The sequence below is a fragment of the Gaeumannomyces tritici genome (assembly GCF_000145635.1).
Source record: "Gaeumannomyces tritici R3-111a-1 unplaced genomic scaffold supercont2.7, whole genome shotgun sequence".
NCBI classification, from domain to species: domain Eukaryota; kingdom Fungi; phylum Ascomycota; class Sordariomycetes; order Magnaporthales; family Magnaporthaceae; genus Gaeumannomyces; species Gaeumannomyces tritici.
This window is the reverse complement of record NW_008804551.1, coordinates 1,815,493-1,840,622: the sequence shown is the minus strand read 5'-3', so window position 1 is coordinate 1,840,622 and position 25,130 is coordinate 1,815,493. Positions and strand designations below refer to the sequence as shown.

General features: G+C 60.0%; 8 protein-coding genes across 8 annotated transcripts; 3 read left to right on the top strand and 5 right to left on the bottom strand.

Moving 5' to 3' along the window:
- Window positions 1-400: 400 nt before the first annotated feature.
- GGTG_11914 (40S ribosomal protein S27) lies at window positions 401-1,138 on the top strand (the record flags this gene model as incomplete). Its single annotated transcript, XM_009229805.1, has 3 exons — window positions 401-403; window positions 810-872; window positions 956-1,138. The coding sequence occupies 3 exons, from the start codon at window positions 401-403 to the stop codon at window positions 1,136-1,138; spliced, it is 249 nt and encodes an 82-aa protein (XP_009228069.1).
- Window positions 1,139-2,262: 1,124 nt separating this feature from the next.
- GGTG_11913 (hypothetical protein) lies at window positions 2,263-3,288 on the bottom strand (the record flags this gene model as incomplete). Its single annotated transcript, XM_009229804.1, has 1 exon — window positions 2,263-3,288. The coding sequence occupies one exon, from the start codon at window positions 3,286-3,288 to the stop codon at window positions 2,263-2,265; it is 1,026 nt and encodes a 341-aa protein (XP_009228068.1).
- A 1,255-nt stretch (window positions 3,289-4,543) lies between these two features.
- GGTG_11912 (hypothetical protein) lies at window positions 4,544-6,215 on the bottom strand (the record flags this gene model as incomplete). Its single annotated transcript, XM_009229803.1, has 2 exons — window positions 4,544-5,855; window positions 5,983-6,215. The coding sequence occupies 2 exons, from the start codon at window positions 6,213-6,215 to the stop codon at window positions 4,544-4,546; spliced, it is 1,545 nt and encodes a 514-aa protein (XP_009228067.1).
- Window positions 6,216-6,571: 356 nt separating this feature from the next.
- GGTG_11911 (hypothetical protein) lies at window positions 6,572-8,115 on the top strand. The gene has a single exon (XM_009229802.1). The coding sequence runs from the start codon at window positions 6,613-6,615 to the stop codon at window positions 7,366-7,368; it is 756 nt and encodes a 251-aa protein (XP_009228066.1). The 5' UTR covers window positions 6,572-6,612; the 3' UTR covers window positions 7,369-8,115.
- GGTG_11910 (aspartyl-tRNA synthetase) lies at window positions 7,303-9,518 on the bottom strand. The gene is made up of 2 exons (XM_009229801.1): window positions 8,354-9,518; window positions 7,303-8,291 (listed from the first exon to the last, which is right to left on the bottom strand). The coding sequence occupies exons 1-2, from the start codon at window positions 9,401-9,403 to the stop codon at window positions 7,560-7,562; spliced, it is 1,782 nt and encodes a 593-aa protein (XP_009228065.1). The 5' UTR covers window positions 9,404-9,518; the 3' UTR covers window positions 7,303-7,559.
- A 258-nt stretch (window positions 9,519-9,776) lies between these two features.
- On the bottom strand, window positions 9,777-15,598 carry GGTG_11909 (WD repeat-containing protein mip1; the record flags this gene model as incomplete). Its single annotated transcript, XM_009229800.1, has 3 exons — window positions 9,777-10,436; window positions 10,504-14,123; window positions 14,828-15,598. The coding sequence occupies 3 exons, from the start codon at window positions 15,596-15,598 to the stop codon at window positions 10,226-10,228; spliced, it is 4,602 nt and encodes a 1,533-aa protein (XP_009228064.1). The 3' UTR covers window positions 9,777-10,225.
- Window positions 15,599-17,125: 1,527 nt separating this feature from the next.
- GGTG_11908 (hypothetical protein) lies at window positions 17,126-17,978 on the bottom strand (the record flags this gene model as incomplete). Its single annotated transcript, XM_009229799.1, has 3 exons — window positions 17,126-17,180; window positions 17,528-17,573; window positions 17,918-17,978. 3 exons carry the CDS (start codon window positions 17,976-17,978, stop codon window positions 17,126-17,128), a joined length of 162 nt encoding a protein of 53 aa, XP_009228063.1.
- A 363-nt stretch (window positions 17,979-18,341) lies between these two features.
- Window positions 18,342-24,690, top strand: GGTG_11907 (kelch-domain-containing protein). Its single transcript, XM_009229798.1, has 4 exons — window positions 18,342-19,515; window positions 19,636-20,035; window positions 20,146-20,428; window positions 20,507-24,690. Exons 1-4 carry the CDS (start codon window positions 19,234-19,236, stop codon window positions 24,012-24,014), a joined length of 4,473 nt encoding a protein of 1,490 aa, XP_009228062.1. The 5' UTR covers window positions 18,342-19,233; the 3' UTR covers window positions 24,015-24,690.
- Window positions 24,691-25,130: the final 440 nt, after the last annotated feature.

Here is a 25,130-nt window from a genome sequence, read left to right as displayed (position 1 = left end):
AAAGCGATTGCACCCGCCGCTAACAGACCCCATGGCAAGTCTCAGTCTCAGTGGAGCCGCCCCTAGCTTACTCCCAAATCTGCATCACGTGTCGCCGTGGGCTAAGCCCTGAAAACGCAGGAGCGATGGCCCATGCGAGAAAATTCTGCCGCTTCGGCGACCCGTTTTGGGAAGGCAACCCTAACAAAATCCCGACTGTTTGCTATTCGCCCCCACCGCCTTTTGCCTCCACCTCTTTCCAAGGCGCCCTGCCAATTTCCTCTCTTTGCCGCACACCAAACTGGAACCACCACCTTTCCGTGAAAGCTGCAAATCTGCCACTCAAGCCATCCAGATTGTCGTTCAGCAACCTCTCGCTCCGAAAGAAACCACAGGGAATTTTTCTCTCAAATCAGTCAAGATGGTAAGGACCCTCTCCCGATCGTTTTTGTCGAGCCCTGCGCCGCTTTGGGGTGGCCTTCTTAAACACGACGATTGGCCTTCGCACCCACACCCAACCACCGCCCGCGAAGCAGCATCACAACATCATCGACCGGCACGACTCGAACGCACATCCATTTGAAGAGGAGGCACGCTGGAAGCCGGGAGGCGGACTGGTTTTGGGCTGGCTCTGTGGGTGCGGGAGCTGCGCAGGTTGTCCTGCGGGGTTGATGTGCCCATCTTGTTGGCTCTTCAATTGAGATATCAGAACAAACCTTTCGACATTGCACCTGACGCACCCACAACCGCCGGCACGCGGCCATCGCGACACTCGGCCTCGATGTGTATTTGATCTGGATTGTACACAATTGCTGACAGTTTTCCCCTAGGTTCTCGCTGTCGATCTCCTCAACCCCAGCCCGGCCGCTGAGGCTCGCAAGCACAAGCTTAAGGTGGGCATCCATGGCCCCTCCTCACCATGACCATGATAGACCCTCACCCAGCCCAGCGATACTGACAGCACTCGCCCATGCAGATTCTCGTCCCCGGCCCGAGGTCTTTCTTCATGGACGTCAAGTGCCCCGGCTGCTTCACCATCACCACCGTGTTTTCCCACGCGCAGACCGTCGTTATCTGCCAAGGCTGCACGACTGTTCTTTGCCAGCCCACCGGTGGCAAGGCTCGCCTGACCGAGGGCTGCTCCTTCCGGAGAAAGTAGACGATGGGGCGCGCCCGCGCATCAGCCTTAGTCTAATTTCTCTGTCATGTCAATCAACTTGGGTCCAGTCGACGCTTCGGTTCATTCAGCATGGGTCTTTCTCGGGTTACGGGGTTCTCTGCCTTTTCATGTTCATACGCACACGAGTATTATGTCGTGCTCACGGGGAGGGGATAGGGAAAACAAAAATCTTCTTGGGCATCCCCGCAGCCGGGGCCGAGCAAACCCCCGGCTGGCGGAGTAGGCGCGGTTTATCTAAAGAAAAAAAAGGAAAGAAAGCGTCCTCTTCACGAATACCACCGAGCCGCGGCACTGCACCGACACCCAAGCCGACGATCCCTTTCCACCATCCGTCTCGCTCTCCGTCTCCCGTCTCGAATATTGCTCCTTACTCCTGCCGGTGCGGATAGAAGATGGAACACCCAAAGTCTGGACCTCGCAAAAAAAATGTTTGCATAGGCACGGCGTTGTGGGGGTACCGGATATCTGGCATCAGAGTCTCTACTCATGTCAAGTCAAATCGTTGTTTTTCCGCTGCGGTGTTGATGTTTTTTTCTGTGATACTTGTGGTTCCCGAAAGTGACCTGACCCGACCCAGCTGGTGATGGTTTGAAGTGCGTGTATGCTGTAGCTCGAACAGCAGGACCTTACACTGAATATGTGATAAAGGGGCAGTCATAGCCGTATTTATATTTATATCCCAGGCAAAGATGGGGGGCCCGCAAGGTGACATGCAACCATTTGGGGAAAGTAGCATATATAAATACAAGAAAACGAGCCCAGACCCAGAGACCACTCCATCCCTTTCACACCACCATCCTACCGGCTCTCCGAGCCTTATCCTATGTCGCCCAATGCCACCGCCATAACCTGATAACCTGTGCGTGGTATAAGAAGCGTAAAAAGGAAAGATGGAAGAGAGGAGACAAAAAACCAAAGTGCTCGAGTAACGCCATGTCGTAAAAAATACAAATCCCCCGCTCGTCATGACACGCTAACGCGCAGGCAGATACGGGCCCAAAAAAAAAAAAGCAGACTATCATACGACAACCATAGCCCAACAAACCAGAGAGGTACAAAAGAAAACCGACTGAAGGCACTATCCACAGCCCGACGACGCCACCTTAGACGCCACCCATGTCCAGGTCGGGCGAGTACTGCCCGTAGTCGAGAAAGTCGGCCTCGGGGAAGTCGCTGGCCGCCACGGCCACTGCGCCCTGCTGCTGACCGCGCCCGCCCTTGGGCGGCAGCGGCGCGGCGGACGACCAGGGGTCGCGCGACTGGCGGGCGCGCGGCTCGGCGAAGACGCGGGCGGCGGGCGACGGCGCCTGGGCGAGTAGGCTGATCTCGCAGTCAGCAGCGGGGGCGGCGGGCTGGCGGCGCCAGGCGGCCCTGTCCTGCCGTCCGTTCACCACCTCGTCGTCGCTACCGCAATCGTCGTCGTCGTCGTTGTCGACGTACGTGCGCTTGCGGCTGCTCGCCGCCGCCGCCGCCGAGGACAGGAAGGAGCCGGTGGACCCGACCGAGTCCTGGCTGCTCGACAGGCCCGGCACGTCGCTGGCATCGGGCACCGAGGGGAGACCGCCGAAGACGGCCGTCGGCAGCGCCGCCGCCGACGCCGACGGGTCAAAGTCGGGCTGGGCCGACAGGCCGCCGACGTTGTGGATGCCGCAGAAGGGGAGCAGCTCGCGCGTGGCCGAGGTCCCCGGCAGGGGCACGTAGGACGAGGAGCGCGGGTCGAACGGCCGCTGCTGGTGGGCGTGGTGGTGCGGAGCGGTAGTAGCTGGGACAGGGGGAGGGACTGACGACGGTGCTTGTTGGGGAGCAGTGTGGTGATGGTGGTGGTTGTGGTTGTGGTGCACCGCCGCCCGCGGCTTCTGGGGCGCCCCGTCGGACGACCACATGGAGAAGTCGCAGCCGACGCCGTTCTTGTGGCCCTCGGCCACCGATTTGCGCACGCGCATGCCGACGCTGAGGAGGTTCGACTGCACCATGGCCGGCAGGGCGGGCCGCGAGGAGGGCTGTTGCTGTAGTTGTGGCAGCGAGCCGTCCTGGTCCGAGGTCTGGCGAGAGAAGAAGGAGGTGATCTGGCGCTGGGCCGGGTCGCTGGCCGCGCCGGCGAACTGGCGCTTGGTGCGAGGGGCCGACATGTTGGGCGAGGGATTTGTTGGTGTTGTTTTGGATTTCTTGTTTCTGCTCTCGAGGTCGGTTTGGAATAAATGTTTCCGAGGGGATGGTCGGTGCATGTGTGTGATGACGACTCTGAAGCTTGGGCAGAGGAGGTGACGGGACGGTTTGAGGGGCGCCCCAAGACAAGGAGTGACGTTGACGCCCCCGACTTATTATCAAAACGACAAGTCAAAAAAAGAAGCCGGATTTCTCCAGAGATGGGCAACAAAAGGAATGCCGTCTCCCAATAAGAGGGGTAGAAGGTCAGATAACGACCGTGTTTCGCTCGAGTCTGGCGTTTCGCAGGGCCTGTGTTGGGAAAATGGGCACCGACGCCCGTGGCTGAAACTGTATTCTTTGTGCCGCCCCTGGTTCGAGATCGAAGACGATGCAATGCGCCAAAATAAAAATCCCCTGTCAAAGACTCGAGAGGAGCTGTCCGTGCAGACCTTGGACTTTGAGGGAATCCGCGTCCCTGGCTGGTGTAGGGCTGGCTGGCTGGGCTGGGTTGGGAAGATGACGGAATGAGGCTGCACGGGACTGGGGAAAGGACAAAGGGGAGGTTGATGCATGAGTCGGCAGCCAAACAGGGCCAGAATGAAAAGGGGATGACGGATGCGGGTTGAAATTGGCCGCTTGCCATTTGCTGCGGTCGTTTTGGTGGAGACCCCTTGCCAAGAGCGCCTGCTTGGCAGGACAACGCGCTGATGGACTCTGAAAAAAGGACCCCGGGCGCGTCGCGTGGCATTCGCGTCAAGTGCTCCCGTCATGGTCATGGTGCAAGGGTCATCCCGGTTGGGAAATCATTCAAAAGTAAATTTAGCTGAGGCGATTGGCAAGTCAACGAATGAAATGGATAACGATTTCTGTTCTGCTTGCTGGGCTAATTCATTTCCACTTGGTACTCTGAACGTGCTAATTCACCGTTAAAACCTTTGGACTAGAATGAAGTGCGAGGCAGCGATTCTGTATCAACCCCGTGATGGATGGAAAGTTAACTATACAGTGAGCCAAGGCAAATAAGTCCGGATTCAGGTAGAGAGGGATGGGATGACATTGTGCGCCGCCATGATACTCTCCTCATCACTTAACTCTGGCAAAGCTTTGAAAAGTCACCGCGTTTGCTGCAATATCAGACAAAGTTGGGTATTACGCAGCAATTCAACCCGAAATGGCATGCTGTACAATGAGGTAGTCATGGACGGACCACATGGGACAGACACATTTCGTCACTGTTCAAAGCCCCCGGAAGGGATCCCTGAACTCGAGCAGGTCCCGCTGCCCGTAGAACTCACCCGCAACTGTGAGGATCATGTTAAGCGTGGCACGCATGTTCATGCGCGCGCGCAGGATCCTCGCCTCCTCGAGCTCGTCGGGCGACGGTCCGAGCTCCGGCTCGAGGTTGACGGGAGCCGCCTCGCCCTCGCCATCGCCCCCGCCCCCGTCCAGCTGGCAGAGGAGCCGTCGCCTTGCCGCCTCCAGGCCGGACTCGGCCGTCTTCGCGCCGGGGGCCGCGTCGTCTGGGGCCTGATCCTCGTCGACCTCGCCGTCCTCCAGGTCCATGGACTGGTCGTCGCTGTCGCCATCCTTTTCCTGGGGCTCGGCCTCATCCGCGACCTCGCCCTCCTCGAGCTGTGCGTCCTGGTTGACTACAGCAGCGGCCACCTCTAACGAGGCCTCGTCCGGACCTACAGCCCCAAGCCCGACGTTTGTCTTGTGCGAATCCTCGACATCAGTAGACGGCCCGCACGCATCCTCCTCCTCATCCTCCTCCCGCCTGAAATCGCCGCCATCGTCCTCGTCCCCGCTGTCGTCCATCTCGACCGCCTCGCGCAGGGCCGACATGTGGGCCAGGCTGGCCATCATGGAGACGGCGCGCTTGCCCAGCTCGCGCACGGCGGCGACCTCGACGTGGCCGAGCTCGCCGGCGTCGGGCAGGCGTGCAAGCAGCGCCCAGAGCCAGCGCGACGTGCGCTCGCCCAGCTCGCGCCCGCGCTTGAGGAACCCGCCCGACAGCAGCACGCGCAACAGCCGCAGCGCCCCGGCCCGGTCCATGGCCGCCACCTGCACGGGGCTCGGATCCGTGTCGCGCAGCCGCGCCCGCCACACGGCGTGCGCCCTGCGGCCCCGCTCGCCCGACCCGAAGTGCCCGACCTCGAATCCGTGCGCGTCGTCGTCGAGCGCAAGGAGCGCGTCGTCCGGCGGCTCCGCGCGCACCACGGCCCGCAGCGCCTCAAAGCGGGCTGCGATGGCGTCGTAAAAGGCCTGGCGCACTCGCTCCTGTCGGATGTCGTCCTCCGAGGGCGAGCCCCTGCTGTCGTCGTCGTCGTCGTCGCCGCCGCGGGTCGGTGACAGCTGGGCGTCGGGGACCGCCGTGTAGGCGCCGTCGTAGTAGTAGCCGCGGTAGTCGCCCACGCCGTCGGTGTAGATGGATCGGTCGCACGGGCCGTCGTCGTTGTAGTTGAGGCCGTCTTGCGGGAGGGTCGGCGGGAGCTGCGGGCCCGCCTTGGGCGCGACGAGCAGGTGAGGGATGCCGCCTGCCTCGTGTCTATGCCGAAGCAAAGATACTTACCATATTAGCAATTGGGGGCTGGGGTTTTGGGAAGAGGGGGGGTTTTTAGCAACGAGGTTTGTCTCCAAGGGACGTAAAGAAAAAAAAACAGAGGTCGACTCACCGGACAGATCTGAGGTAGGCGAGAGCATCGGCCTCGTCCTCGACCTCGAACTCTTCGTCGCTCGAGGGCGCAGTAGGCCCGTCAAAGTTGGCAAAGACGTATCGCTGGCCATAAGTCTGGTCGATCTCGGCCTGGCTGGCGTCGGCGGTGCGAGCTGGGCGCTGCTTCTTAGTTGGCCCCGGTCGCGGGCTGTCCTCGGCACCAGGGCTGCGATTCCGCTTGAGGCTCTCCATTGCGCATGTTTTTGGAGAGATCTGCTCCTTTTGCTGGCTCTGTCGGTGGTTGCTTTTTTTTTCTGCGGGCAGAGGCGGTGGAAGAGTTCATGTTCAAATCCGACTCGGCTGTCTGCCAGGCAGGTGCGACATGCAATTCAGTCGCCGGTGACTCTACAGTATGCAAGGATAGTAAAGGTGGCACGTGTGGGTCCTTCCTAGCTGGGCAACGTATTCGGTGACATATTTTCTCATACAAAGTCCTGCCAAATCAATGTATCGCTACCCGCACCACCTCCATTGCCCAAACCTCGCTTGAATGCTCTACTTGAAACCCCCGCCCGGACCCAATTTTCACCGATATCAACGACGCCCACAATCAACACGTGTAATCCGGGCGACCAATCTGCACACCGCGATGGCTTCAATTCAACACACTTCAACGCCGGCAATCTGCACCGCCCTACCTTCAATTTACACCGCGATGCCTCCAATGCCTTCCCAACAGCAGGCCCAACCTCGCGTGGGCGCGCGCTGGGCGCCCTACCAACCGCCGCCGCCTCGACCCTCGGGCCCTCCAGCCGCCTGCCCGCCGCCGCCGCCGCCGCCGCCGCCGCCCGCCCTCATTCCTCGGCCCTCGACCCCTCCCGCCCTCCCGCCCGCCGCCCGCCCTCCCTCGACCCCTCCTCCCAAGCAGCAACGTGCCAAGGAGCTCGATCGAGATACCAAGATCGAGGTACGGGCTCTTAAGAAATACCTAGGCCTTTCCTATGTAAAAATTGCCCAGGTGATGGGAATCACTTACCGCCAAGCCGAGCGCGCCTGCAAGGGCCCTCTCACTCCCAAGAAAGCGGGCAGGGTCGGCGCTACCAAGAAGGCTACCGAGGAACACATTCGCGCCATGCGGAGCTTTTTGGAGGACCCTCGCAACCGCCGGATTCCCTGGTGTCGCCTCCGGTTTTTAGTCCCTGGCTTTGAGGGTTGGGGTGACACTGCAATGCATTCTTTACTTACTTCCCTTGACTATAAACGAACGCGCCCGGGTGGTCAGCTTCCTCCTACGCCTAGCACAGGGGCACAGGTGGGAGGGGCACAAGTGGGGCCGCCCAACTTGTCGGGAGACCGGACAGGAGATGATGACGGAGATGATGACGGGGGGACGGCAGATGATTGATGACCCAAGCTCAAGCTTTCTAGATTATCTGGCCGGCACCCAAGTAGACAGAAACGGTACTCGGCAATGCGGAGCTTGTCGTTCCTTGAATTTGTTCTTTTTGTTTTCAGCTTTTTTTCTATTCTGGTTTCGGAGCTATTATCCTTGCTCCCCCCACCGTCCCCTCCTTTTCTTACACTACAGACAACCCCCTAGGACGAAGCAGCAGGCGCCTCGGCGGTCTCCTCGGTGCCCTCCTCAGGCGGCCCGTCGCGGACGCGCGCGGGCGTGCGCGGGTAAAAGGCCGAGTACTGGACGTTGTTGAGGTTGAGGAAGAACTGCACCACGCGGTCGAGGCCGATGCCGCCGCCGCCGTGGGGCGGCACGCCGGCCTGCCTGAAGGTGTTGACGTAGCCCTGGAGGCCCTTGGACTTTGGATCGAGCCCCTTGCGCCGCATGCGCTTCTCGAGCAGCTCCGGGTCGTGGATGCGCTGCCCGCCCGACATGATCTCCTGCCCGCGCATGAAGAAGTCGTAGGCGTTTGTGACCGAGTCGTCGGCCGGGTCCTCCATGGTGTAAAAGGGCCGGGCCGACTCGGGGAACTTGTCGAGCACGTAAAAGTCGGTGCCGAACTTGCGCCGTATGATCTCGCCCAGCGCCTTCTCCTGCGGCGTCGACATGTCCTCGTCGTCGCGCACGTTGCGGAACTCCTCGGGGCCCTCCTCGCGCAGAAGCTTCTGGCCCTCGGCGAACGTCAGGCGCACCTCCTTACCGGGCTCGGGCAGCGCAAAGTCGTCGGCCGGGAACACGGCCCGGACCGTCTCGATCTGCTCGGGGCACTGCTTCTTGAGCTCGCGGAAGATGTGCAGGAGCACCTCCTCGAGCATGTCGCGCGCCTCGTGGTAGTGCCACTTGATGACCATTTCCATATCGAGTCCGGTGAACTGGAAATACGTTAGCCTTGATGTTTGCTAGAAATGGACAAGACATGCAAAGGAAAACCAACCTCGGTCATGTGTCGGGGCGTGTTCGAGTTCTCGGCCCTAAAGACGGGGCCGACGCAAAACACGCGCTGCCTGCCGCCCGCGATCTCGTACTGCTTGTAGAACTGGGGCGACTGCGCCAGGTAGACCTTTTTGCCAAAGTAGTCGGCCGAGAAGACGTTGGCGCCGCCCTCGCTGGCCGCCTCGATGATGCAGGGCGACTCGAACTCGTGGAAGCCCTTGTCGCGCAGGTACGACCGGAACAGATGCTTGGTCGTCTCGCGCACATCAGCGATGGCGCTGCGCACGGCGGACCGTTTGCTGAGGACAAAGTAGTCGAGGTGCGTGTTGAGGCTGGCCGTGACGGCGGCCGCTCCGCCCTCGGGCGCCGCGTCCTCCTCGTTGGAGAAGTGGTTGTTGGCCGCCGTCTGCGTCAGCCCGAGCATCTGCGGCGCCGGGCTGAGGCAGAAGAAGCGCGAGATGTGCAGCTCGAACCCGCTCACGCGCACGCTCTTGACCGGCTCGGGCGCGCGCTTGACCTCGGCCTCGACCAACACCCACGCCTCGACGGAAAGCGACCCGACCCACTTGACCATGGGCCGGCTGACGGGCGCGCCCTCGGCCGACGCCGCCACGATGCCCTGCACCGCCCACGTGCCGCGCTCGCGCAGCTCCACGAAGCACATCTTGGCCCCCTGCATGCGCGAGTTCTGCAGGAACGCGAACAGGTGCACCGTCTTGCCCACGTCCGCTTCGCCCAGCGTCGCGAGGGAGATCTCGGGGCTCGTGAGCCTGCCCGCCGGCGCCGAGCCGCCGTAGTTGTCCTTGGCGAGGTCCTCGCCGCCGCTGCCGCCCGCCGCCCCGGCCGCAGATTGTGCCTGCCGCAGCGCCACCTCGGCCGCCTTGGCCGCCTTTTGCTCCGCCTTCTTGGCCGCCGCCGCCGCCTTCTTCAGCGCCTTCTTGGAGGGGCCCTCGGCGCCCTCGGCGCCCTCGGCACCCTCGGCTACCGCGGGGGCAGCAGCGGCCGCTGGGGCCTCGGCCGGCTTCGTCTCGGCTGGTTGTGCCTCCGACATGTTGGTCGAGTGTGCGTCGCCCGTGTTTCTGCCTTTCGAATTGAAGGCTGCCGACCGGTTTGGATTCGATTGGCGATGCTCTGCGTCACCTAGTTACCTCGCCAAGTTTAGGTGAGAAAATAGCACTGTCACCCTCGTCGCTTCGTTCTGCGTCGGGCGATGGATGCGTTTTATGGCGGGGTTTTTCTTTGGTGGGGTGACTCGATTCTCAAGACGGGCAGGCAGTTGCGTCACACCGCGGCAAATCTCACATGACTAAGCCGGTGAGTTGGAAGGAATAGGGGTAGCAGTTGGACAACACGATGTTGACGCTGGATCGCGTAAAGTATCGCGATTCGGGGTTTGGATCCCGTTAGGTGTGTCAAGTTCAGGTGACGACATGGAGATATCATCTCCAGTTTAATAGAAGCCCACGCGCTACTGGGGAGTAATAGTTTGTCAGATTTGCGATAAAACTCCGAGATTGCGAAAACGCTCCTTGTATCATTATTGTATTAAGCAGATGGGCAACCTAGACGACTGGCCTCATGAGAATTGACCGAAAGAAAAAAAAAAACCGTATAAGCACGCCGGTATAGACCCCTCCTCTCTGGCGTCCCTCCAAGAAAGGAGAAAAAGCGGTCATGTATCCCCCTCATCAACCAACCCAAGGGTAATGAAATTAGGCACAACAAGAACGTATCAAACGCAATGAGCCATCGTGAAGCCATCGTTACGCTCGTGCTGACCCTGTCCAGCCAACCATACGGCGTCTCATCGGACCGCATACAAATACCTCGTACACACACGCTGTCGTCCATTTACGCAAATGTGCGCCTCTCTTCACTCTGTAACTCGGTCGGCCTTGGAGCAGCGGAACAGGTTGACGTGGTGGTCGCCCCGAGCGGCGCAGCCTAGAATCATGCGATGCGGGTGGAATGCCGTGGCCGATATCGGAAGACCCCTGTTCTGGAGGAAGCTCGAATACGGCTCGACGCGTGAGAGCTCCTTGCCGTCGAGGTTGAAGACCTTGACCACGTGCGCGGAGGTGCCCCTGAATAAGATGTGATGGTTAGTGGACTGACCCGTCATGTGGGGAAACGGGCAAGGAAAAGACTTACACAGAGAACACAGGCAAGTGCTCATGCATGCTCGCCGTTCTCAGCGTGTCCGTCGTCGTCTGGAATACGTGCAGCGGCACATCGGCCCTGATGTCCCACAGCTTGACCCTGCCGTTCCGGCTGGCCGACATGAGCTCGCGCTGGCCGCCGCGCTGCATGGCCACGCTCTTGATCCAGACGCGGTCGCGCTCGTCCTTCCACTTGCGCACCATCGAGTCCTGCGGCCGCTGGCGCGTGTCAAACACCCGGACCGCGCCGTCTCCGAACCCGGCCACAAATATGTTGCCCGTCATCTGGTCCGACGTCAGCGACGTCACGCACGAACCGGACCGCGCCGGTATGTCCGTCACGCAAGCCTCCTGCGCCGCGTTCCAGACCCGGATCACGCGCACGTCTCCAGCCACCAGCACCGTCCCGCTGACCTGCTGCCAGTCAAACACCATGCCCGAGTTCACGTTGCTGGGCACCATATCCGTGAGCGCCCGCCAGGCCGACGCCAGCTCGATCCCGTCGTGGCTGTCGTAGTTGCGGTAGATACGCACCACGCCGTCCGACGAGCCCGTCATGAGAAATGCCTGATCATCCTCGTTGATGAACTTCATGTCGCTGACCTTGGAGCCCTCCGGGTTCCCGTTGGAGAAGCGGCAAAGCCTGCCTTGCTTCTTCCAGTCCCAGATCTGGATCGTATTGCCGTCGTCCGCCACAGCGAGGTGGTCCTCGTACTGGTGGAACGTTAGCTTCGCTGGCTGCGCCTGCGTGTTCATGATTCCGAGCTGGTTGTTCCATTTGTGGCTGCCGGCATGCGATTTCTGCGGCTGCGTCTCCCGGAGGATCCCCTCGTTCCGCGAGCGCCGCCACAACCTCTCATTGTACTCGGTGCTTCCCGGCTCTTCGGCCTCGGTCGACTTCATCTGCGGCTCGAGGAAGTACTCGATGGACCACGAGAGGAAGGTGCTCTCGATGGGCAGACCTGCAATTTCTGTGAAGCCACGCTCCTCAAAGCCCGCCGACACCGGCTCATTCGCAACGTTGTACTTGGCCTGTGTGGCATCATGGTCGTCCCGCTCCGGAGACATGGGCATGGCCGTGTCGCGTCCTCTCCTGCTCTTCTGGGATGGCGACCGCTGGAGGCCTGGCGACAGCTCGGGCGTGGCAAGCGCGGGTGCACCATCCACGTTGAAGAAGGGCGAAAACAGCGTACTGACGGTGCGGCGCAGGAGCCCAGGGGACTGGACAGGGGTGATGGATCCGTCGTTTACGAGAATGCTGCGCTGGCTGGTCGAGGTTTGCAGCCTTGCAGCCTGCCGTCTAGCCCGTCTCTGAATGTCGTCCATCAGTATCTGTGCCTGCGCCCCGACTGGAGACTGCAGCAACGTGTAGTGGACGTAATCCACGATTGTTGTTGCGTGACTCTGCACCTCGGGGTGGGGGTCGACGTTGAAGATCATGATATGCTTCCAGCAAGCTGCGATTATGGTGTTGTGCGAGAGGCCGTGTGCCGTCGCCTTGATCGTGCCGTCCTTGTTGCGGTCTTCAGCCTTGGCGTAATGGAGGCCCATCTTGTGATCGCGGCCGTCGGCACGAGGAGGGTGCATCAGGTACTCCTTTTCCTCGAGCAGATGCTCGTAGGCGGCGACGATGAATTTGGATTCGTACCGCAGCACAAAGTGCGAGAGGAAGACCAATAGCTCCTTGCGCACCATCGGACTGCCATCGTTCGCCATCTCAAGCACGGTCCACGCGATCGACTCCTCGATGCGTGCGACCTCGTCCGTCAGGTCGGGGATGCCCAGGAAAGTCGTCATGGCGTGAAGGACCGCCGCGCGCACCTCGCAGCACGAATCCTTGGTCAGAACCGAAAGCCTTGCGGGCGCACTCTCCCTGATGCCTCTCCACTTAGCCTCGGGCAGATCGTTCCACAGCTGGCTGATGCACAGACAGGACCACTGCCTTAGCAGAGGGTTCTCCTCATTCGACAGGTGGAACAGGCAGGAGCTCATGATGTCAGTCTGGTTGCAGACAGTTTGGCCGGGCTTGTAGTTCTTGCACAACATGGCCAGGATGAACGAACACATTGCCTTGTGTTCGTCGCTGTTCGCCACAGGCAGGCCCTCTGAAGGCCTGAGGATCTGGGAGAAGTAGTTGTAGCCGCTGTCCTTGATCAGGTCCTGCTGGCAAGAGAGGTCGACGGCGAGCACGCGCGTCCAGATGAAGACCATGACCGGCTTCAGTTCCGTCGCTGCAGATTGGAGCAACTTCAACACATAAGGGAAGATACCTATACTCAGTGCCAGCTGCACAGCCCAAGGACCAAGATCCAGGAAGCGGCCCAGTAGGATCAGCGCCCGAACCCTGTGTTGTTGGCTAAGCAGAACCTGCAGTACCACCGGGAGCTGGTCCGGAGGCTTCTGAAGCAACGCATCACCGCGCGTCAGGTAGACGTCAAAGGCCGTCAGCTGCTCGGTGAAGAAGGTGGAGTTCTGGTATTCGTAATCGATACCCTCCGCCTCCTTGCGCTCGAGCATGGGCAGCTGAGCGAGAGCCTGGTCGACAGCCAGATCCCAGCTCTGCCACAAGGGATGCTGCCTTGTGTCAGGAAGCTCCGGGAACGACTCCGGGTGACAGCCGTACACCGACATCACCCTCTGTGCGAGCAGAAAATTCCGAAACAGGGCTGCCACCATAAGGTCCTGGCGGAAGAATTTTCTGAAGAGGTGACGCGGCAGCGTGGTCCATGCGATGGTATCCGTAATAGCCGTGAAGATCCAGTTCAGCTCTCCTAGAGGAGTGCGCCTCTCTTGCAGACGGCCAGGGAGCTTCTTGGCTCGCTCTGGCGTGAGGTTGGTCTTTAGCGGGTTCTGTAGCACGAAGAACCAGAGAGCCATCTCGATGGGGGTGGTGAGACAGCAAGTAAAAAGGTCGGCGGGCAGCAGGGGGTTTGTCGGCAGATTTTCCTTCTTTCCGCATGCAGCCAGGTGGATGTAGGGTTTGAAGAGTGTCTTCTCGTAGTTGAGGTCTCTATCGGCCATCTCCTGCTCCTCCGTCTCGTGCTTCTCGACGAAGCGGTGGTAGTTGCTCAGGATGTTGCCAGCCTCGGAGCAGTCCCAGACAAATATCGTCGGAGCCTGAAGCCAGTGTTGCAGGTCGTATAGCGAAACAGGTATGTACTGCGTATAATTCTTGTTGAAGACCCAGATCTCGCCCGAGGCGGTGGGTTTTGGGACTCCGTGACCGTTGTAATGCAGCAGGACACGCTCGTCCTTGGCGTTTCGGCGCAGCGAGACACAGAACTTCTTCGTCTCCTCTATCGATGGGTCCAGATACTGCTTGTAGCGCGTGCGCATGGCAAGAGTCTCGTACTGCGACTGAAGCGCCTTGCCGATATTCTCAAGCGCCTTGGCGTTCGGAGGGGTGGTGGGATCCTGCCATGCTTCGAGCTTGGCGCCGGGGCTCGTTTTGAGCTGGTCTGGAGGCTCGACGCCGATATTCAGACATACTGCGATGGCGGCGGACACCGTCTTGAGACGGTCTCGCATGCGCCAATCCTGTATGACAAATGGGTCCAGCTTGGGCTTGCCGGTCGTATCGTGCCGTTTCTCGGTGAAGTACATGTACCAGTTCTGGTGTTCCTTGTCAGTATATACGACCCGACCCTTGAACCTGCCCTCGTGCAGGCGCCATTGTTCAGCGAGAAGTTTGAGACCGGCTTCGAACTCGGCCTCTGCTTGTAGAGGCTCGTACATGTCAAAGACGAAGTCGATAGGGCGACGTTTTGGACGTCGCCTCGGCTCGAATGCAGACCGATCAAATGAAGACCGAAATGGGGGGTTCATGATGACGACTAGCGCGTGGGTTTATGTATGGACAGGGAAAGGCTGTGAATACCAAAGTAGACACGATAATTCACTATACAACAGCCAAGCAGGCAGACTGCGTTTTGCAAGAGGCAATGCAGACAGGGAGTAAGGATGGTGCGGTTATGGAATACCGGGAGGCTTGCATGGGGGAAGGGGGCGAGCTATTGCAAGCGGAGGAGGTGAAAGTGAGACATCTTCTCTCCTCGAGCGGCTGGAGGGGCACCCAAGTGGTCGTGCCTCAGCACATCTTGGGCGTGGATGGCAGGTGCTGCAGGAAGAAATGGCAAACGGGGAGGGGCAGGCGAACGACGTCAGAGGCGGCAGGAGGCCGTCGCGCCTACTGGATTGGAGGAGTTGCACAGATGATGTCGGGAAAGAAGAATACGCGCGAGGCCGGCGCGGCGCGGACAGGACGAAGGCGCCAGGAGAAGGCAGACAACGAGGAGCAATCAAGACGTTGGACTCACGTTAACCAGCTGTGATATGATGTCTTCGGACTCGTAGTGGTCTCCGAAGCCGTGTCTGGCGCCCCACGAATAAGGGTTTTTCCTTCTCGAGCCCGGCCGGGAATCTTGGTCGTCGTCGGAGTCTGTGTGCGCCAGCATACCGGCATAGTCGCTCTTGGATCGCATAAGCATGGGCTTGGAGCCAGTAGATGGACGAGTGTGGAGGGAGGATGCGGAGGCAGGCGCGGGCGTAGCTGCCGATTCCGACGAGCCTGCGCCGTTTGGCAGGGCGAGAGATGCCGACGAGTTGTGCTTGCTCCCCGGGGCACTCGAGGGTCGCCGGTAGGGCAGCGACGACGTGCCAGCGACGGGTTGCAGCTCGGGGCGGTGCTCGGAGGCGGCAAGGCCGTTGGAGGGGCCGTGGGGGTGCTGGCCCAGACGCGTGGTGGTCATGATGGCGTCGGTGCTGGTAAGCTGTTGGTGGTCGCGGTCGCGGTTGCGGATGGGAGGCGCGGTGCTGGCCGGCTCGGATGGGCCTCGCGGATCGCTGCTCGATGGCATGACTGGAGCTGGAGGTGCAAAGCCGCCGGTCGGCGTGCCCAGGGCTGGGTCCGCGCGGCTGGTGCGATGATGCAGTGGCGCAGAGGATGGTGCGGGCGCGCCTTCCTGTCGGTGACGGGCGCGGGCAGACGTTGCTGCAAATCGAAGACCTGCCGAGTCAGAAGTGGGCTGGCGGTAATGGTCGAGCTGTGGACGGTGGGGACTCGCAGCACCGTCGGCAAGTGCCGTCATGTTGGATCAGGGTTCAAATGCAGCGAGCCAGCATGATTGCAGGGGTGCGTGTGTGCGGATGCAACTGCGTGGGCGGTGGTGCAGTGCAGATGGCAGAATGCCCAGCACTGGGTGTGAAGAGCGAGGCGCCGAATGAGGCCGACTGGTGGCTGGCCAGCGGCAGCCGTCAGGTGTCAGGCGAGTCCAGCCTGAGTTGAGGTTTCCCATGCAAGGCTGCAGCCGTAGCAGCTGGAAGAACTCATCCGCCAGTCAAATGCCAACGTCGGGGTGCCCGCCGAAACCTGTTCCTCCAGCGCGCGCGGAGAGAAGACAGACTCTGGGCAATAGGAGACCGCCATAACGTCACCTAAGACATGCACGCTTCAACGACAGTCGCTAGGTTGTGCAACCTAGTTCGGTGTACGCACTTGACGCCTGGGCTGGTATTGACGTCTCGGAGGCATCAGTCCGTGGTGATATGGAGAGGATACCTGCCATGCTTTGTTACTGCCGACAGCAAGAGTACTGTCGTGGCAGCTCTCGTTCGATTGGTGGCCATCCGAGGCAGCTCCTGAAAATCCGCCCGAGCTACTAGCTGCAAACGTGCCACTATCCCAGGTACCCAGCCACCCACCTAGCTGGCTATTGCCAACCACAGGCCAAATCCATCGCTAGCTAGCCAACAAAGGATTCTGGGATGACCAGATTGCTAACTGCGTGGGACGTTGCCGTCAGCGAGTGCACTACATATGCGGCGGCACGTCCGAATATAGTCACGGCGCTGCTGACATGGCGCCAACTATACGATGATGCGGTAACTGCACCATTTGGATCCCAACAACCATCCTGTAATCCTGCCACCCTCTCATAACCGTCTATCCATATTCGTACCAGCGCTTCTCGGCCACCGTTACGTCCCAGTCCGTTTTTCTTCCTACTCATGCACCTATCCCAACCCGCAGCTCTGCAGCACTAGTCGGGACTGTCCGGGCGGTTAATCCGGAACTCCCTGCGGGCCTGGGCGACTGTCCATGTGACTATCTGCAGAGTGATCATCACGATCACCCGGCTGGCGGCGCGGGTTGGCCAGCCACATTTTGCATGTCACCAAATCCCCCTGCCCATCTGAAAGCGCAGCGTACACTGTAGCACGTCGACCGAGAAATTTGAGTGGGCAGCCGCTTCGCGTAATGACAGGGGAGTGTGCCTGGCAAGTGGGCAATTCCATACCACCCATCAATGGCCGCCTTTCGCACCTGGCAAGCGTCAGAGGCAGTCTGCACGCATTCGTATTTCATACCAGTCCTATCCAAGTATTCCTGTGCGGAACGATGAATTTGGATCTCCCACACGACGGATTTGGCGGTTTGCGCCCATCTTTGGTTGTGAACGGCCCGAGAAACGGGCTGGTGAAACATTGAATCGCTGATCCACCAAGAGACCATGTGTGGGTGGTCCGTTCATTGCCCCTGATGAGGGAAATTTGATTATGAAAGTGAACCACTCTGCCGTTCTGGAAATCTTTAGCCAGGCCCGTGCTCTAGCGGCTCACCAGTTCGCTCCGCTGCGCGAGGAGCCGTCGTTCCGCTTGATTCTCTTTGCGCTGTTTGTTGATGTTAGCTCCCGCGACCCTTTGTTCCTTCGTCCGCTCTCTGCAGCATGTTTTCCAATTTTATCATTAGCTTCTCCGCGGCCGTTTCAGCGCTGGAGAGGGTGGGAGTGCAGGAGGGCTGCCAAAATGCTACTGCGTTCCGTTTAGTTTGGCTTGGCAGAAGCTTTCGTTGTTCCCGCGCTTGCATGCAGGTCCCGTCCTTTTCTGGGCTCCGTCTGGCCGCGCTGGGGAACGGGTGGGCAGGTGGTGCAATGGGTGGGACCTGGCCCCGTCATCAACGACGGTAGCAGGGGCCAAACACCGGCATCACATCATTGCGCCTGGTTGATCTGACGAACATGAGGCTTCGTGCCGTCTCTACCAACCGGTCGCGCTCGGTTCCGACTGATGGCATCAATCCGGGACTCTGGGACTCCCACAGTTCCCGCAGACATCCGTTTTTTTCTTTCTGTTGCGTGCATGCGATGGGTAGGGTCACGATCGCTAGGGAAGGATCAGGATTCGAAGGATGGGTAACGGGCAGTCTACAGAGTCGGCCACTCTTCTCAAATAGGAATTGGTACCTCGGTGGGAGACAGATAGCGACGAAATCCTACGTCGAGGCCACCCAGCCAAGATGGTGATGCAATTCGGTCGTCCACGTCTCGATCAGAGATCTCGACAGGTGAGCAAGACCTGCCTTTAACTGGAATGACTAGCATCCATTCTCGTGGAACTCCACAACTTACTTGAATCGTGAGTGCGCCGCAACTTGCCTCCTTGGCCATCAAGACATTCTACACCGGACATGGTGCAAATTATGCGCAACGACCTTCAGATCCGCCGTGAGAGGACAACAAATACACTCTTGGCGCAACTAAAAGTCGGCGATGCTGGATTGTCTTGGTAGATGGGTGAGGAACATGGCATCGACTTTGGTCCATCGCCCAGACGGCGGCGACACGTGGTGCGGATGCATTGCGAGCCCAAGATGTGCCCACGACCCTCAATTCCAATCCGGAGGGCCCGTCGCGGCGCTGGCTCGGTTGGCTCGAGGCTGGCAAAAAAGGCCAGACACAAGCCGGATGAACCCTGGCAAAGGCCCCACCATAAGCAGAGGAGAAACGCTCGGCCTGGGATGGTGTGGATTGGCTGGGCCCGTTTTCTTTACGGCCCCCATGCCAGCTTCCCAGGCTCCAGGACAATTTCTTGAACAGGTAGAGAGTCCGACGCGATCGGCCAAAAAGGGGGGAAGTCAGGCCGGACATGTGTGCTGAACTTTATATCCGGTCGCAAAAGAGCGTGGTGCCGCGTTCCAGGGATGCTGTGCGCATTGGGGCTTGCATATCGCAACCACAGGTGACCAGACCGATCCTCACTCATTGTCGTCCAGGTCTGCTTTGAACCCGCCGCAGTGCTGGTTGTAGGGCTGTGCTGCCAGCCGACGCGCCAGACCAACCACCACCAACTAATCTAATCCCCTAGTCCCCCGACCATTTTCCCCTGCCCGAGTGCGACCGGGGGTTCCATTTGGTCCTGTGCGCTGAATGCCTGCTGCCCTCATTTGATGTGCCCGGGCCTCTGAGCGAAAACGCCCCCTCCATCTCCGGCGAGGGAAGAAAAAATCGGGAGGTCGACGACGACAAAAAAACAAAAAAAAACTGGCCGGCGCACCACATGGTCTCCACCCCGATGCGCTCCCAGCCATCTCCAAACACGCAACACGACTCCTCCCAACTGCCCTCCACACTCGGGCCTCTGCCACACGGCTGCGACCCGTCATCGTTCTCTGAGCCCAACCCGATCATCTGCGTTGCTTTACGAAACGGTCGACCGAAGACGACAATTGCGTGCCAATAAACCAAGCAGCCCGACGGACACGCGACGCCAGGCTCCCAGACAACGATAGCGTTTACAGTCGTCGACACACCACATCGCATCCTCCCGCAAGCGACGGCCGCCGAATCGAACCGAATGATCTTGGGCTGACTGGCATTGGGCCCGGCCACGCGCACCAGACTCCCGGCCGCATCCAGGCGGATCCTGAGCCCGAGGAGTCGCCAACATGTCGTTTCTGTTCAAGTCCAAGAAGAACCAGGACCGGTCCCTGTCGAGTCGCGATGGTCCACCGCCGTCGTCTCAGAACCCCGTCCAGGGCGCCGCCGCCAGAGTCGCTCGCGACGAGAAGAGCTCGCTGCAAAGATCGACGCCGACCGGGAGCATCAACTCGATAGACAATGATGGCAGCATCGGGAGCCCTGACCAGGTCGGGTACGCCGCTAGGCGACCACCACAAGCGGCGCCACCAGTGCAGGCTGGGCTCGACCAGCAGCCTAGCGATCTGCCAGTAAGTTTGCAAGCGCAACAAGCCTGCGCCGCTCCTGTCCTGCTGCTGGCACTGTCGGTGGCAAAGGCCACGACGCTGGACAATTCACGAAACTGACACTGGCATCGCGAAACATCACAGTTCCGCAACGGAGGAGCAGTGCAGCCGCCTGCCCAAGTGCAAATATCGAGCCCCAACGCGAACCTCTACCCCTGGACCCAGCGCAGGTTGACATACACCTCGTCGCACCCGAGCCCTTTCCCCCGCTACGGCGCCGCCGTCAATTCGACTTCCTCAAAGGAGGGCGACATCTACGTCATGGGTGGTTTAATCAACAGCGCCACCGTCAAGGGCGACCTGTGGATGATCGAGGCCGGTGGCAATCTGGCCTGCTACCCTCTGGCCACCACCGCCGAGGGGCCCGGCCCCAGGGTTGGGCATGCGAGTCTGTTGGTTGGCAATGCCTTTATTGTCTATGGTGGAGATACCAAGATCGACGAGACCGACGTCCTGGACGAGACATTGTATCTCCTCAACACCTGTAGGTTCTTCCATCGCCGCCCACCGCCCACCGGCTGCGCGCTTGATGCGTAGCTGTCTACTGCTGTAATTCTCTCCGTTCCGTTCGCTAAAAAATATACCGCTCGACAGCCACGAGACAGTGGTCCAGATCTTTGCCGGCGGGCCTGCGCCCCTCTGGCCGGTACGGCCATTCGCTCAACATCATCGGCTCCAAGATCTACATCTTTGGTGGACAGGTTGAGGGCTACTTCATGAATGATCTCGCCGCTTTCGATCTGAACCAGCTCCAGATGCCGAACAACAGGTGGGAAATGCTGTTGTCCAACAGCGACAGTGGCGGGCCGCCCGTTGGAAAGGTGCCGCCGGCGAGAACCAACCATACGATGATCAACTATAATGAGAAGATGTACCTGTAAGTCTGGCGCGTCTTTGCGTTGCAGTCTTTCCCCCATCTTATAGCTTGCGGCAGCTAATGCAGACTACGGCGCAGGTTCGGAGGCACCAACGGGTTCCAGTGGTTCAACGACGTCTGGTGCTACGATTCTCCGACCAACACCTGGACTATGCTTGACTGCATAGGCTACATCCCGATTCCGAGAGAAGGGCACGCCGCTGCACTTGTTGACGATGTCATGTACATTTTCGGTGGCCGCACCGAGGAGGGATCTGACTTGGGGGACCTGGCCGCGTTCCGCATCACCTCGCGCCGCTGGTACACATTTCAGAACATGGGGCCCTCGCCTTCACCCCGCTCTGGGCATAGCATGACAACCGTTGGAAAGGCGGTCGTCGTCGTCGGCGGCGAGCCTAGTTCGGCGGCAACTGCCGTAAACGATCTCGGCCTCGTGTACATGCTCGACACCACCAAGATCCGATACCCGCCCAACGATTCCTCCTCACAGTCGCGCAATGGCTCGCAGTCGAGGCAACGAAGCGCTAGCAACGCAAACGAAGCCGGTATGCATGCCGCCAGCCGAGGGCTCCCCATGCGGGAAGGGTCCAACGGCCCGGAGGGTAGGAAAATGATGGCGGCGCGGGAAGCGGGTGTCAGCAGTCCTGCCAATGTCATTCGGAGCGACATGACCAACCCGCAAGGGGCGCCAAACCAGTCCAAGCTCCCCCGAGCCGCGGGTGCATCGCCTCCCGCTGGCCCACCCCCTCAAGGCCAGCCACCAAGGCCGACGGTCAATACCTCGGCCTCTTCGACTCGCCCTTTGCGTAATGCATCTGTCGAACGGGCCGAGATTGTCGTCTCCCCAGTTACCCCCATCCAAAACCCCACGATACCCGAGGTCAAGGCAGCCGAACCCGCAACCAATGGGAGACGCACTCCAACCAAGGCTACGCCCAAACCTGAGCCCATCGCCGAGGCTCCAAAGCCCAAAACAGCTCGCTCCGCTCGCTCGCAAGGGTCTGTCGATAGCTCAACCGAGCCAACCCTGAAGGTAGCCCCTGCACCGCGGCCGGCATCGCCGCCTCCGCCCACTCGTCAGAACAGCAATCCCATGTCCCGCAGGTCATCTGGCCGGGCCTCGCAAACTGTTGCGATTCTTAAAGAGCTGGATATGGCCAGGAGCAGGAACGCGTGGTATGCATCGGAGTTGGAGCTGGCAAGGAAACAAGGCTACACCCCCAACACTACACTGAGTCCTGTTCTCGAAGGCCGAGCGGCCGAGACTTTCGACGACGAAGACAAGCCACTTATCGAGGCCCTCCTGGCCATGCGCCAGGAGCTTGCTGGTGTGCAAGCTTCGGTCGACAAGCAGGCGGTCTTGGCTGCCAAGCAAATCGCCGAGGCAGAGAGACAGAGGGATGTAGCGATACAGGAGGCGGTTTATGCCAAGGCCAAGCTTGCGGGCCGTGCTGGAGGTAGTACTTCGAGCACGCCGCAGATGGACATGGCAAGGGACCTGGACGACAGGAGCAGCGAGATGAGCCGGAAGCTTGCGGGCGCCCTGAACACCCAGCGTGACCTCCAGAGCCAGGTCGAGCGCCTGTCTTCGGAAATCGAGGCCGAGAAGCGAGCCCGGAAGCTCGCCGACGAAACGACGAACGCGGCGCAAAAACGCATGTCAGCCCTGGAGACATACAAACAGCAGACGTCGCTCGAGACCGAGAGCCTGCGCGCGGAGCTGCACATGCTCCAGCGCGAGGCGCGAGAGCAGTCCCTCGTGGCGGCAGAGGCCGTGGCCCAATTCGGTATGTTGCGCGTGGAGAAGAACGAGTTGGAGGTCAAGTACAATGAGGTCTCGGGCTCGTCGGAGGAGCACAGCACTGCCATTGCCTCTCTGCGCGAGGCACTTGTGTCTTCGGACGAGACCAAGGAGCTGCTCGAGCGCAAGATGCAGGAGGAGCGAGAGCAACGCGAGGCGATGGAGGCCAAGTTGAGGACGCTCATGGCCGAGCACGAAGCGTCGGTAGCCGAGCTCGAGTCGGTCACACGAAAGCTTCAGGATGCTGAGCAGATGGCAGAAAGCCACGCAAAGGAGGCCAAGCTGCACAAGCAGGCTTTGATGGGCGGATTCGAACAGATTGCCGCTAGGTCCATCGGCAAGGATGCAAATGCCGACTCGGAGCGCGTCACGGCTCTACAGGGCCAGCTGACTGCGGCCAACGCCCTGGCGAGGAAGTACCAGCAGCAGGCGGACATGGCCTCGGACAAGCTGCGGAGCGCCGAGGAGCGCATCGCGGGCCTGGAGGCGTACCAGGAACAAGCTAGCCGGGAGGGCGTAACCATCAGAAAGCAGCTCCAGGCGGCGCTCAGGGAAACGCAGAATCTGCAGGCCTCGGCCTCGGATCTGAAGAACCAGCTGGCCAAACAACAACTGGAGAGCAACGCCGTCACGGTGCAGCACAACACTCTGAAGAGCATCCTCGGTGAGCGCGGCATCAGCCCGACAGGAGTGAGGTCACGTGGTAGCCCACGTGGAGACTCTCCCGAGGCTCCAGCGAGGGTGCGTGAGCTTGAGCAGCAACTCGAGTCGACGCAAACGGCACACGAGGAGAACAGGCAGGCGTTTATGGCACAGGCGCAAGCGTCGGAGAGCGCCTACCGCGAAAAGCTCAGCCAGCTGGAGAACGACTACCAGTCGGCGGTGCACTACGTCAAGGGCACCGAGAAGATGCTCAAGAAGCTCAAGGAGGAGTTGGCGAGATATAAGAACGAGAACTCGCGGCTCAAGAGCGAGGTGATTGAGCTCGAGGACAAGACCAGCGGGGCGCCGTCGGACTGGGAGTCGGAGAAGGCGTCGTTGACCAAGAAGATCGAGACGCTGCAGTCGGAGATGATGTCGGCGACGACGCAGCTTGAGAAGCAGATGCAGGCTGTGCGCAAGGAGCTGGACACGGCGAAGCGCGAGCGCGACAGCGCCGTTAAGCACAGCGAGGAGGCATCGCAGCGCATCAACACGAGCAAGAAGGACCTCGAGCAGTTGCAGCACGAGAACGCTCTGCTGCAGGAGCGGGCGCAGGACGCGGAGGAGAAGGTTAGCCTGCTGCTCGACCAGGTCGAGACTTCGGTCGACAACTACCGCCGCCGTAGCAGGCAGGTAGCCAGCATGGGCTCGGACCAGTTCCGCGACTCGAGCAGCAGCGCCGGTGCCGCGGCCGCCCCGGCTGCGGCCGTCCCGGCCACCAACGGAAAGTCGGGAGCCGCGACGGCGGCGGCAGTGGGGACAGTGGCCGGTGGCGTTGGTGCGGCCGCGGCGTCGGGGCTCGCTGGCGTCGGTCGGGTACGCAGTGACAGTGCCGAGACGACTAGCGAGTACGGCGGCAACCTCGAGGAGCGCAACAGCGCCGCCCTCGACAGCCTGGCCAACGAGCTCGAGACGCTGCGCACGCATTGGGAGGCGACCAACAAGAACTACCGGCTCAGCAACACGTTCGACTTTGAGCCGCCGACGGCCGCGACGACATCGCCAGGAAGGAAGGGCGAGAAGGACGATAACGGACTGAGCGAGTCTCTGGCCGACTGGAGAAAGAGGCTTGACAACGCATAAAAATGTGGCCCGAGGTTGGTGTGTTTCTGTTGCTGCCTCAAGATGGGGACGGGACGCCAGACGGCGACGGGGTACTCGTCTCGGACGGCTTAAAACTGGGTGGTTTAATTCTTGAATGAGGGGTGGGCTAGGTTTATTTCTCCAACTCTCTTGGCCTCTTTTTCTTTCTTTTCGCCCCTGCACCTACCTCTCTTTTTTTCCTTGCATATTTTCTCTTTTCTCTATCGCCACTGATTTATGGATGCCGACATGTCTGATCTACGCCTCTTTCAGTTCCTGTCTCTTCGTTTCTACATCTGCCTTTTATGTTCTCTCCCTTTCAGCCTGCCTGCCGAGCAGGCATTGTCGGGACCTCGACGTGGCTTACAGCCTTCTGTACGTGTGGGCTATCATCTTTCTTGTTTTCCATACCCGTATACCAGCACATGGTCTGTTTGTCTTCGTAATGGCACCTCGTTTTTGACACTCGCTATCCGAGACCTGGCACAGACAGGGTGTATTATTCTCTGATGGTTTGGGGGGGCTTACCTCTTTTCCTTTCTTTTATTTGTTGCCTATTGCTTGATGACCTGGCCTTGCGCCGCCACACCCACAATAACAAATACTCTATTACTTGTTTGATACGAGGCAAACTATTCATTTAGCAGCTGTATTCTGGGCTTGTCCCGCCGTTGACCTGGCTATAGCTGAAGGGAAACCATGGGTCCTCGTTGTATGGAATTATCTCCATGTCCCCTATTTAGATCTTGAGTTCCACCGTGGGATGTACGGTCTGTCTGTCTGGGCTTTGCTGGGAAAGGTTCCAGTGAGACAACAGTGGTCCGCTTGTAGGCAAGATGATGTTGCGGAAACAGCCTTCCAATCCGCGCGTTGAGGGGCCAAGGAAGCACATGAAAAAAAAGGGGTAGCGGTTCGGCCAAGCCGGGCAGGGGGCGATGACGGCGGACGACGCGACTGGGCGCCTCGGGTCCTCTGCAGAGCCGGCCTTGTTGGGCTGCTGCGAACGCCCGAGGCTGCATCCCAGCAACAAAAGTGCCATTGAACGACGGGCACCTTTGGCGGCGCTTCCACCCGGCCGGCCGTGTCATATGCTTTGTCTCTCTCTCTCTCTCTCTC